At 33.6% G+C, this 12,500-nt stretch overlaps 2 protein-coding genes across 7 annotated transcripts in view; one reads left to right on the plus strand and one right to left on the minus strand.

The window, feature by feature from the left end:
- LOC117102626 overlaps positions 1 to 6,937 on the plus strand; it is a 9,746-nt gene extending 2,809 nt beyond the window's left edge. The window contains exons 5-16 of the mRNA XM_033243008.1: positions 74 to 150; positions 520 to 603; positions 771 to 838; positions 1,069 to 1,146; positions 1,504 to 1,564; positions 1,833 to 1,908; positions 2,452 to 2,810; positions 3,649 to 3,805; positions 4,450 to 4,538; positions 4,679 to 4,747; positions 4,999 to 5,133; positions 5,830 to 6,937. Coding sequence (XP_033098899.1) covers positions 74 to 150; positions 520 to 603; positions 771 to 838; positions 1,069 to 1,146; positions 1,504 to 1,564; positions 1,833 to 1,908; positions 2,452 to 2,810; positions 3,649 to 3,805; positions 4,450 to 4,538; positions 4,679 to 4,747; positions 4,999 to 5,133; positions 5,830 to 5,982 — 1,406 coding nt within the window. The 3' untranslated portion in view covers positions 5,983 to 6,937. The remainder of the gene's footprint in view (positions 1 to 73; positions 151 to 519; positions 604 to 770; positions 839 to 1,068; positions 1,147 to 1,503; positions 1,565 to 1,832; positions 1,909 to 2,451; positions 2,811 to 3,648; positions 3,806 to 4,449; positions 4,539 to 4,678; positions 4,748 to 4,998; positions 5,134 to 5,829) is intronic.
- Positions 6,778 to 12,500, minus strand: part of LOC117102570 — a 15,857-nt gene continuing 10,134 nt past the window's right edge. For 5 of the 6 annotated variants that reach the window (XM_033242893.1, XM_033242888.1, XM_033242891.1 and 2 more), the window contains exons 10-19: positions 12,332 to 12,424; positions 12,051 to 12,128; positions 11,644 to 11,704; positions 11,088 to 11,175; positions 10,379 to 10,716; positions 10,147 to 10,231; positions 9,878 to 9,930; positions 8,873 to 8,944; positions 8,114 to 8,248; positions 6,778 to 7,663 (exon numbers count right to left, since the gene is read on the minus strand). In XM_033242893.1, the coding sequence (XP_033098784.1) occupies positions 7,520 to 7,663; positions 8,114 to 8,248; positions 8,873 to 8,944; positions 9,878 to 9,930; positions 10,147 to 10,231; positions 10,379 to 10,716; positions 11,088 to 11,175; positions 11,644 to 11,704; positions 12,051 to 12,128; positions 12,332 to 12,424 (1,147 nt within the window). In that variant the 3' untranslated portion in view covers positions 6,778 to 7,519. Of the gene's footprint in view, positions 7,664 to 8,113; positions 8,249 to 8,872; positions 8,945 to 9,877; positions 9,931 to 10,146; positions 10,232 to 10,378; positions 10,717 to 11,087; positions 11,176 to 11,643; positions 11,705 to 12,050; positions 12,129 to 12,331; positions 12,425 to 12,500 lie in introns of those variants that run through there. The other variant, XR_004444441.1, reaches the window with a different exon arrangement.

The following is a 12,500-nucleotide window of genomic DNA, read 5'->3' on the forward strand; positions in this document are numbered from 1 at the left end:
AGACAATATTTGTTTTTCGTCAAAGCACATAGGGACTTTCTCTAACTAGATTACATACATTTTCTTTTTTCAGTACTTGTTAATGTGTTAGAACCAGGGAGTCAATTCGCAAAAACTGTAGTCTATCTTCATAAGGGTGAAACGTTTGGGGTAAGAGTTTTGTATTTATTATTCCATATTATAAAAAGTTTTTATATGTTTATTTGCTTTTTATTGTGGTAACGTCACCATCTACACGAGGACAAGGTAATTAAAGTTTTCACAATTACTGAATACTATTTTTCTTAGTATTAAATCAGATCCTATTCGTTTATCACTTATTTACTATCATGCATGTTTTTGTGACTGATAACAATAAGTAATGTTGTACGACATTATAAAATGTCTCTTGACCCTTGTGTTCTCCATGCCTAACACATTGTTATGTTTACTAATGACTATATGCTGGCATCGTTCCAACAATCCAATTTATAACACTTTCTGTTATGTTTTAATATAATTTACGTCGTTTTCCCACAGGAGCTTGCTATTGTAAATAAGGCTCAACGTCAGTCGACGATTATTGCTCGCGAAGGAATTGAACTTCTTTGTATCGATGCTGACGTAAGTTCGTCCATTTTACCACTTATAAACTGCTGTATCTAACTGACTTTTGAATAAAAATTAATTTAATTCAAACGTAATGATTAAATGTAAATTTACTCTATTTATCTTATATACATGGAGATTTCTAATATTGTTGTATGTTCTCTTGTTTAACAAACTTGCAGAACTACGTACAGATATTCATGGCTGGAGGCATTGGCACACTATTTGATCCCGAAAACGACTTTGTTAAGTAAGTACAGACATGATTGAACACTGTCCAATGTTGATATCGTAAGCGGATATATTTTAAGAAACCTTTCAATAAAACACCTCAGCTGTTTTGACAAGACTGAATTTAGTGGATTCGAAAGATTTAGGGTTATAAATCATTTAACTAAAACCAAACGCTATTGTTATTGACACGGAGACAATCCAACCAACGAATTAATTGGGTTTTGATATATTGTTTTTTTCTTTCAGAAATTTAAAATTCTTGGAAGGGTGGCCATTACACCTGTTGGTCGGAAACCGAAAGAAATGCGTATTTTCTTACTTCAAGTAAGTTGAATGAGTTAAAATTGTGTACTTTATACTACTTCACAACGAATCTAATTAACGCACATTTTAGAAGTGTGCCTTTATCTGATATCGACTGAAGTAGGCAAAACCGTTAAAAATGTTTACCGTCAGCATACATTGTCATCATTCAAAAGAACATTTCAACAGGTATCTATATAACAAATTAACCGATGTATTTTTTTTAATTCAACAACGCAAATACTATTGAAAATTACAAATTGTTTTTTTGCATTATGAAACTGACTAACGTCAGAGTTGCGTCATAATTATTGATTATACAAACAGTATCCATTTTTAGTATAGTGATCCCTCATTGCAATTTTATTTGATTTCCAGGCGTGGTGATGTATTGATTAAAAACAGTAAAACTACAGATTGGATCCTCATTGTGAAATCGGTAAGAATATTTCTAAACTATTTGCACAACTTATCCCTGTAAGCCTACAGTACATATATATTTTCCTAAACATCTTGTGTCTTAATTTTATTGATGTATTCCGAAAAGATCTTATTTCTAATGTAATTCCAACTGAAAAAAATCCCCTATATGAAAACAATGCTTTTTACCGTACGGTATAAGTTTGGTTTTTGTGGAAATTAGGAGTTCAAATGGTCTGCATTTTATGAAAAGTATAATGTTATAAATGTCTAAATTTAATTATTAGGGTAGTTGCTCTGTTATGAAACGACTGAAGGAAGTAGAATCAGAGCAAAGTCGTAGGCGGCGCTTTTCTTTATCAGGTATGATTCAGAAATTTGTGATTAATATATTTTTTAATACATTACCCTTCTCATTAGCTTTTTCTGTAGCGGTAAAGCGAGTAGCATTTCTTTATTATCCCGACTAACTCTAATATGAGAGACATTCCGATTAAAACTGTACGCTGACCGGGTTTTAAAAAAAGTTGAAAACATTATGAAGGATCCTCAGGTCACCCTCTCTATAATTGCTATTCAATAAACAAGGCTACGTCCTCCGAAACCTACGGTACACTCTGCAGAATTAGAAAGTCATTTGTTTTAATAGTATCCTTCATATTCAACTTTAATGTTAGAAAATATGCTTCCATTTTACTTATTTTCACTTTACTTATTGTATGTTGTTGTTAGTCATTTTAATAGATTTAATGTCACTCCATCTATCAAATTTCTGTATAGTTTAGATAATTATAGACCAATAAATGTTCTTGAATTCTGGAACTTGAATTTTGTGGGATCTACCATATTATTATATAAGAAATTGCTTATATCTAAATGTTATTGATTGATATTGTTTATCGGTAGATGCAAATGGTTTCCCAGATCATCAGCGATATCGAAAACGAATGTCACTTATTTATGGTCTGGATAAAGTTGGAGGAAAAAGCTTTGAAAATTTTGACCAACGGAAAAGACGGGAAGAGTTTGAAAGCTTCCTAAAAGATCTCGACACTCAAGTACTTTATGGAAACCAGAAGCGAGAATCAGACGACAAAAAGGACAATAGGAATGATAGCAAGCGAGTTTCATTTCAGGAGGGTGAGGCCGAGAAGGAACATCAAACTTTACAAGGTAGGAGACGAAGTAGTGGAGCAACAAAGGCTATTCAAGGGACGAAGATATTCAAAACAAGACGATCGACGCTTCCGATGCAAATGAAGAAAGTAAGTAGGCCTATTTATAATCAAACTTGAAGTTAAATACAGTAATAAAAAATCAGCGTTCTGTAATTACATCTATCAGATAAACTCACGAATGACGGCCATGTGTCTTCCTCAGAAAACACATGGCCATTATTAGCGGGATCCGTTGACAAAATCACTGCTGGTGTTCACTTGAGATCAAGGATTTATCATTATGCTTTACAAATGTACCGTATTCAGTTAATTTTTATGTCATTTTATGTTTTTATATATTTATTTATTATTTTGTTTTATTGGTTAAAAAATTACCTGCCCCTAACCCAGGGTGAGACCCTATCAGGTACTCCTTCTAGGTCAGAAGGATCATGGAGCTCATCGTGGGCAGGGGCACTCATATCCCTGGATCCACAGTCTAATGATGAAAATGCAATGTTTATCCATCTAATTAATTATGAGCTAGAGTGTGTCTATGTCCGCGAAATATTAGAGAAAAAAACTGTGACCTGTCGATTTGGTTAGCGGATATCGCCCTTTGGACGATTGTTCGTGATTTTCTACCACGCCGATGTCATCGAACAGTGTTGAAAGTGGGCTATTATTTTTCCTCTCTGATTTCGATGGAATCCATTTGTGTTGCTGTTGTGAGTAGAAGACTTGAAGTGGAAAGGTTTTTTGTGATATTGTACATTACTTTATTGTTAATGATGTAGCTCCATTTGACTGTGTCTTCCTCGTCTAAGAGTATACTGTCTTCACTTGATGTGTAACCAGTATTTATTGGAATAGATAAAACAACTGACCTTGCTTTCGTTTGTTCATTGTGTTGAAATAATTAAGAAATGATTGGTATTTGTATCAGCCGCATTTAGAGAGACGGAGAAATAAATCGATTACGTCAAATCAACAATTAGCTGATGCTATAGAAGAGGATACTGAAGAAGAAGAGAATAAGGAAGAAGAACAAACAGAAGATAGTGAAGACGACGACCCGCTAAAGCGTTTCTACAAGATAACAGGTAAATTTCAGTAATGCATAATGAACCGCTCCATAATAATCGGCCTAGTGTCAATTGAACATTACGACCGAACAATCAAAACAACCAAGAATACGCTCATGTCCCACAATTGAATTGAATTGAATTGTATTGATTTATTTACATTTCTTAAAATTACAGCAAAAACACAAGTCATTAAAAAATACATAAAATACAAGAAAATACAAACACACACACAAAAAATGACGAAATTCAAGAGATGCCGGATAGCCCATAAAAGTTCCAATTGGAACTTATTTCCAATGGGGTCCAAACACATATTTACGTACCTTCACGCTGCTGTTCTGTGGGACATGTGGGACTTCAGCAGCAATATTCAAGGGATGGGGCTTAGCTGAACGATCCATTAATAAAAGTTCCTCAAAACCGTCTAAAATTTTAAATTGTTGGTAAAAAGTCTTCACATTGTTTAACTAGTTTTAAAATCATATGCTTGGAATAAGCTATCAATTTCAATTGACGATATGTACGCGCCAAAAATACTGTTAAAATTGAGATTTGGTATGTTTACTTTATTCTTATTACTTACAAATTAATTTGTTTGGATAACAATACAATAGTTTACTAAAATGTATGTATTTGATTTGCATATTTAACGTGACCAGGTGACACAAAAGTTGTATCCAATAACGGAACGCCAGTTGGAAAGAGGAAAACCGTAGTGGATGAAGTTATTGATACCCATCTTGACCAGGTAACACAATGAAATTAAATGTTTTGCTATGCCATGAGAGAAATCAATCAACAAATCCTTGGAATTAAATTTGGTCAATTTCGATAAGTTCAAATGTATTTTCTATTATTGTTGATCGACGTCGGAACTTTTTGTTTCAGGAACAAACTGAAGATGGAGTTAAACCAATATGGGTCAACGTCCAAACGCTTACTAAAGGTTCAGTTTTTGTAAGTAAAACCACCAGTCTCGATTTATCACGTCATAATGACTGAAATAATTCCCTACGCAAGAAATTTCTTTTCTTCTCGCAAAGATAATATATACTGAATGCTATAATACAATTATTTTCGTCGTCATCGCCATCCTGATCGTAATCATTATAATCATGATTATCATTATTATTAAATTTATTCATATCGTTATTAATGGAAACAATCATATTATTAATTAATTAAATAACCATTCTTGCGATTTCCAGGGTTTAGCTGAACTAGCATTTGGACTCCAGCCCAGCTTTGCAGTTGTAAGCAACGGCGCGGAATGTATTCTGCTGTCGAAGAAGTTCTATTTGGAGCACGCCAATTCGCACATGATGACAAAACTAAGAACCGATGTGAGTTAAAAGCATATTGTAGGCTTTAGAATTTAAAAAAATACAATTACGACAAGAAATACATGAAAAAATTGACTCAAATGAGCCGTTATTAGGGCACCATTGCCTTTGTATGAGTTAAGGAACATAAGGAATAACATTCAATATCTTATTTACTTAATCTGTATATGCCTATTTATAATTAGAATCAGAAAATAATTGTCCTGAGTGGCGCCCCCACTCTCTTAATTTTTCAAAAATATGAAAAAGTGGAGAAAAAAAAATTGTATTGAGATATAAGTTTGGGAGCGCCAATTCCGGCCATACAGAGGTGCCATAATCATTATTGTTATCTTATATCAGCCCCAACCATGGTGGGGGCATCTATGAAATCCCTTTCCAGGGCCCCTCTATTTCACATTCTTTGTCGGCCATTGTTCCTCGCTAGTGTACAGAAGTGTAAATGTTCTTAAATTAGTTGAGAATCCGTATTGTAGTAAAAGTATATGTAAATCTGTGAATTAATTGTTCGAAGTTTATAAAATTATACTTTTGTATCTTTGAGCTATTCAATGTCTAATTTCCAGATTTTTTTTTTTATTATTTCCGGATTTTACCACAGACATACTTCAAACCATACGTCGAAATTCAAACCATGAAACCCCATATCCCATGTGGTACACAAATGTAACAAAATATTCTTTTGTTGATTTATAGGAATACCCTTACCCAACAGACGAAGAGATGCAAGCACAACTTGAAGTAGAAATGAAATGGGAAACATTTCGAATAGGAACACTGAAGAAAACAATGAAAATAAAAAATACAGAGAAGCTTGCAAGAAGATCATCGCTTGAAGTGGGCTTTTAGTAAGAGAGTCCTTGGGCCATGGAGGGTGGGCAGCTCATTGTCACATCTCAACTGTGGAATCTTCTCATTCAATTGACTAGATAGGCCTACATGGTTATGTAATTTGCTGTTCAAAATAATTTTTTACCGTTATGTATTCGTGAGTCGCCATCCGTCTATTTGTTTAAAAATCTCATTTAAAAACTCACTTATTTCGTTCTCTTGATTTCCCCTTTTCCATCCCTTGCCAGCTAGCTTTTCTGTAGTTCTATCAGGATAGGAGGGGCCTGAGTCCTAGGATGGCCAAGACTCAACTGGTGCTGGACAGGGTACATTTTGATAGATCCCTGCTCAGCGAAGAGGGCGTATCCCCATACTGCGGTTTGGGTACTGGCTTGGATTTTCCTTTTTTTATTTTCCAGTTACATCTGCTCACTTGTTCTGCGCATAGAGACTCTCGTATTTTGCGCAATATAAATAACCTTTACCCTTTAACCTTTAACTTTTTGTTTTAGTGGCAATGAATCTGACACACTGCCCTTTCTTCAAGTTGATTGCATATGCGCAGTGACACTGGTCTGAATATTGTCTGTCACTGCATAAGGCGGCAGAGCTTTCATCACACGCCTATGACATCATAACGTATTTTAGGATATTTTCGTAGATACTGATTGGACCAAAGATGAACATAGAAATAAATTAATGGAATACTTTTAGACACAGTGCAATAGCTAAGTATGTTATTAGGAGATTAGAAATCTTAAAAGTATATCAATTTTTCCTAGCGGAATATTTGAATAAATAAAATAAAAATTGTATTAAAACGATGATGTCCCCCATACACTTTGTTTTATCAACTTACATAGACACAGACACTTTAAAAATACAAAGCACATAATAGCACAATGAAAAAAAATGAAAGAAAATAAAGATTGCAGCGATCTTTGATCTTAATCATAATTGTGAGCTGTCGTGAAACAAATGAGTCTTGGTACGTCCAGGTCAATATAGGCCTATTCAAGAAAATAGGCCTATAACTGAAGTGGTATTTAAAAAAAAAACAACGGGTTTCAATTTTCTGATAAGTTTAATATGTATATTTCATAATAGGAAAGTTCTGAGTTGAGTTTCCGAAGTTTTTGTGGCACATTTTGTAAAGCTATTTTTCAGAATTGATAGAAAAACCAACACAATTTTTTAAAGTTGTATATCTTTATAGGCGATTTTCATTTTTTGTACCACAAGACTCATTTTGTCACGACAGCTCACATTTTTTAAAGTCTCTAAAAAATGATGCGACAGGTCATTCGTTGGATGGACTAAATTGTGTTGCTAAGATATTGGTAAACCCATTATTGAGTGCCAAACAGCAGTCGTATACTCAGAGTAACAAGGCTAAGTTCATCAGTGTTGAAACCAAAATTCGGTTTAGGATTCTTAAAACAAAAACATTTTCATTTCCCACTGAAATAACACAATGACAGTGTTTAAAAGGTGAACGTATTATGAAACTTAAATTTTCACAGCCGAAGATGGGAAGGTAGGCTGGGATATATAATCATGGTCGAATTTGGGTTCGAAGTCGGATGTTTCGCTTGAAATTTTCTACAACTTCCTGCATAGTAAGATCACGCTTCTTTCTCCAGTTCAGTTTCTCTTGAACGTCGCGTCGTGACGTATCATCATTCGGATATGGACGCATCTGAGAAGAAGTGAAAAGTTATTGTGAAAAATATCTGCGCGACACTAGACAACAAACATATAGATTTTTTTTTTGTAAAACAAACCGTTCATTATACAAAACATACGGTATGACATACAGGCTTTATTACCAGTCAAATATTTAGGGATCTACGCTTTAACTTATAGTAAAAATGAAGATATTAGTTAAATTTTAAATAAAACCACACATCCGTCTGTAGACCTTTACCAGAATGGAGCTATTGAAGAAGAAGACTTCAATGAAGTTTTTTCTACATGAAAAAAGAAAACATAGAAAAAGAACTAACCGACTTTATGCTTTCATTTAGGATTTTGAAATCTGCGTGAAAATGTGAATGTATTTACAATGCTATTGCAGGTCTATTTATATTATCGCCATCGATAAGTGTATGTTAATAATTGTAAACCAGCCTATAAATATCATACTTACATTATCAGTGATGCTCTTGACTGTTTCTTCAGTGCAGTGCTGAATGAAGAATTTCTTTGAGATCAATACGCATTCGGCTCCATTACTGATCAAAAACAGTTTCGGCTGCTCACCGAATGCAATTTCAAGGACACCCTATAGGTTAGTAGATAAAAGTTATACATTTTTGATCAGTGGAAGCATTTTATTTAGTTCTACAGTCTCTGGGTTGACAGAAGAAAATGTTTAAAGTCGAATAAGATGTAATGTGCATTATACGTAAAGATACAGAGAATTTAAAACTGCTCGGTACCGTAAGTTGCAGATAGAACATTTTATCAGTAGTTTATTAGGCCTATTAAGACAGATGATACGAGTTGGTGGAAAACAACCGAAAATTCACATAGGCCTATGCCAAAACCAGGGGCGGATCTAGAGATGTCCGAAAGGGGGGGCCGATTGAAATAACACTATCCTATGGGGTCCGGGGGCTTGCCCCCCCACGAAATGTTTGTGTTCTAGACGCCCGAAATAACCTCTGAGGCGTTTTGTGTGACTAATTTTTCTTCTTTCTTATTTCTTTCCTTTTTTCCCATTTGTTTATTTTCCAAAAAGAGGGGGGGGGGGAAGGAAGGGCCCGGCCCCCACCAAACCCGGCCCTGAAAATACCAGTAGCTCGACAAACTCACTGGCAACGAAATTATTATTACATTATTATTTTTATTAGGCCTATATATCACAAGTCTGTATCTGTCCTAACGCAGCCAAACATCAACTTACAAAAACATCGCCTTTTTCTAAGGTATCAATCTTTACGTATGATGTAGTATTCTGATTATTTCTTGAAATATTCTGGAAAGAAAAAAGAAAAAAAACGAGGAGTTATAATATAAATACATTTAGCTGCAAAATTATATGTTTAGATATTCAATTAATACAATCCACCTTAGGTGTCAGATATTTGTTTGTGAATAAAACGGTGAACAATATGTTGTTTAATAACAATATGTTGTTTAATATGTTGTTGGGCGGTTTGAAACTTTGGTAACAAAAATATAACATACAATTGCGTGTAAAAAAACGACATTAAAACTTTAGCAGGTATAATAATCGTGCGCAATTTAAACTAAAAATCCCTTTTCTAAAGAACAAGTTTGAAATCTAGGAATGGTAGTTGCAATGGATTGGATTATTATTATTATTTTTTTTTTTTGTATTTCAAACATTTATACAGGATTAAAACATATTAGGTGGTTGTTAAACCCTGTTTTATATATGGTCCTGTTCAATCTTACACTAGATTGTATATAACAAAATACCATACCATACGTTACACTTCAATAAGTATTAAATTCTAATAAGGCAGAAACATGGATGGTAAAAGTGAGCTGCCAATATTTTATGCGCGCTAGATATACCGTTCAACATTTTAATTTATATAAGAAGAAAGATCAAAATATTACAGTGATAAAATTAGAAATATGATAAAGAATAAAAATAACGCATCATTACAGAAAAATAAATACGTAAATATACATCACACACAGTCAAGATAAAAAAGAAATACACATATCATCGTCATACGCCCTATAAAAATTCATAGGGCCTATACATATTACAAGGCCATGTTTTGCCTATGGATTGTCTCACAGTCGGGTTTACTTTATGCAATTAACAATTATACTTTAATTAGACTGGTGATAGCAAGAGTTTTAGAGGATGTTTTCCGTAATGCTAGTGTCGTTAATCTTGGGGAAATGTTGATGGGAAAAATATCAAATTTACCAAGGCAACCGGTTCTGATTGTCTACTTGATTTAGTTTTTCTGACATCTTCGACTGAAAAGCAAATATTGTTTACACATTTAATAAGGTATGTATTGAAATCAAAACGTTGGCTATTGAAAGAAAAACACATTGCTCCATCGGGGTTCAAACCCAGAATGTTTCTTTGGGACACTTCTATTAAAGGGACACTATTTTGGTCATGAAGGTGTCTCCTTAATAAGGGTTCTACTTATTAATACTTTTCTCGATTATGAAAAAAAAAATCACCTTCGTCGCATTTCTCTTCATCTTTCGAGCGGCTCTTGATTTCTTCTTGTTCACCATGTGTGAAGTTACGTGTATAAAATGGCCCCTAGAACAATAATACATAAAAGAATTTATCGATACTTTGTCATAAGAGTAATGATGATGATGATGATGATAATAATAACAATAATAATAATAATAATAATAATAATAATAATAATAATAATAATAATGTATGTTGTTGATGACTTACTCTCTTAAAGTTTATCAACACTTCTTTCATATCTTTTTGTGCTGTTTTTACTGTATTCAGTCTATTCCCTCTGCTTCCAGATTCACCTTCCTCCACAGCGTCATCAGCAGCCTCTGATTCGTTCGAATTTTCCTCTTCTACGATTTTGTCTCCATCGTCGTGCACTTGCGTCTCTGCCCTCACATGAATCTGGATAATATTTGATGGCCTCTCTGCTGGACGAATCCATTTCCCTTTTAGAAGCTCTGCACGCATCTTGAAGAATGCTTTAGTGTTTTGTTTGATGATGTTTTCGTGATATCCAAAAGGATGTTCCTGACGTTTTAATCTATGATGGGCTAGAAATAATAATTTTTGTCATATTCAAAATCTATTTTATTTAGAACAGATTTGGTTCAGTATATATACACGAATATTTGTTGCATTACACTTTTGTAAAACATACTCGTCTTGATTTAACGTCCTATTCATTTACGTGGGTTCTGTCAAAAGCTAACACTAATGCCTTTTACATGCAGTCATCTGTATTTCTGCTTCTTTGTGGAACTCACTGCTTTCACACTGTTTTCCTTCTCTATGTCAACCGTCCCAATTTAAATATCTTGTGGACAGGTTTCTTTACGGTACGTAACCCCTAGTTTCACTAGGTTTGTTTGGTGGTTTTCAAGCAAAAAAAAACCCAAGTTATTCTTCATAGCCTTCTTCTTACCCAAATATTTTTTAGTCTTTGGACTAACTACTGGATCTTCTACCTGTTCAACCTTGTGTTGCAGGGCTTTCATAACCGCACAACTACCCTACACGTAAAATAGAAAATATGTATGATAACGGGTAATGTTTTCAAAATGCTCACTCAGTATTGGAAATGTAGCTTGGTGGTTAAGATGCTTGTCTTCCAATCCCAATGTCCTGAGTTCAAATAAAGATTTTTACACGTAACAAAAACATCTGCTCTCCCTAATCCTCCTATTAGACTTTGCTGATAAAGCATCACATTATTTGATTTATTTAATATAATTATGGCCCCTGAATATCAGCCGGCATTCAAGTACATATCTGGCTGGAGGGTCACCCTCTATAAATCTGGTTTAAAAAAGATTTACTGATTGTAGAGTGTTGATAAAAATGAAGTAGGGGTAGAAGACGTGCAGGCTATTGAACGGGAATATGCCAGGACCTGATCCATTCCAAAGAGTATAGGCCTATTTAAACATATTAATAATTTTGGGCGGAGATGAAGGTTTATTTGTATCAGATTAACTTACCGATTTTATAAGGTATATCCACTCCGATGTTCTGTTGTTTTCGACGACTATTGCCTTTGGTCTATCGATAATGAAATACAAAGTATACAAAATATGAATGACATTTAAGGTAAAATTTATCGGATTTGATTAATATAAAATAAAATGATTTATCGATCATTTTGAAGAATCACTTTTGTGTAACTTTCAATCAAACACATCACCTATTGTCTTTAAGTTAAAAACTCTAGAATGTTTCTATAAAATCATGCCTAAATTAAATTCAGTTATTACAACACATAAACAGTCCATATTAATTAAAATCAATTAAAGTTACATTATCTTCATCTAATTAATCAGGTTATGTAAAATATAGGCCTATTTTGTTGTAAATTTGGTGCTATTCAAATTGAAAGAGACAGACTTACTTGTAAAAGTTAAAAGTACATTTCTCCGGGTTAGACTGTAATAGATGAACAGGCCAAGAATCGAAAATACGTATGGACCTAAATACCAAGATAAACATGAGAATTACTTATTTATATTAATTATTAAAGGAAAATACTATATATTCGTATATGTTATTGTTATATAATATACAAACACATACTATGACATCTAAAAAAGTTTTCAAAATATTTGTCTGTCTAAATATTTGGATCTGAATTTAAGAAGGAAATTATGTCATTAGAAATGACTTTATATTTACCTAAGAAATGAGTTCAGCTGATTAGTAAGGCTAACATCAGACATTTGTTTCTGTGGTTGATTGACGACGTCAACGATTGTGTTAGGCTTCGATCTATGAGAATTCACAGCATATAGTAATCTAATTGTTAGTATAAGTTAAAATCGGAATTAATAGGCCTAATTAAAAA

Source organism: Anneissia japonica, unplaced genomic scaffold, assembly GCF_011630105.1.
Source record: "Anneissia japonica isolate Jap-2015-1 unplaced genomic scaffold, ASM1163010v1 scaffold1489_len2284818_cov182, whole genome shotgun sequence".
Classification (NCBI taxonomy): Eukaryota; Metazoa; Echinodermata; class Crinoidea; order Comatulida; family Comatulidae; genus Anneissia; species Anneissia japonica.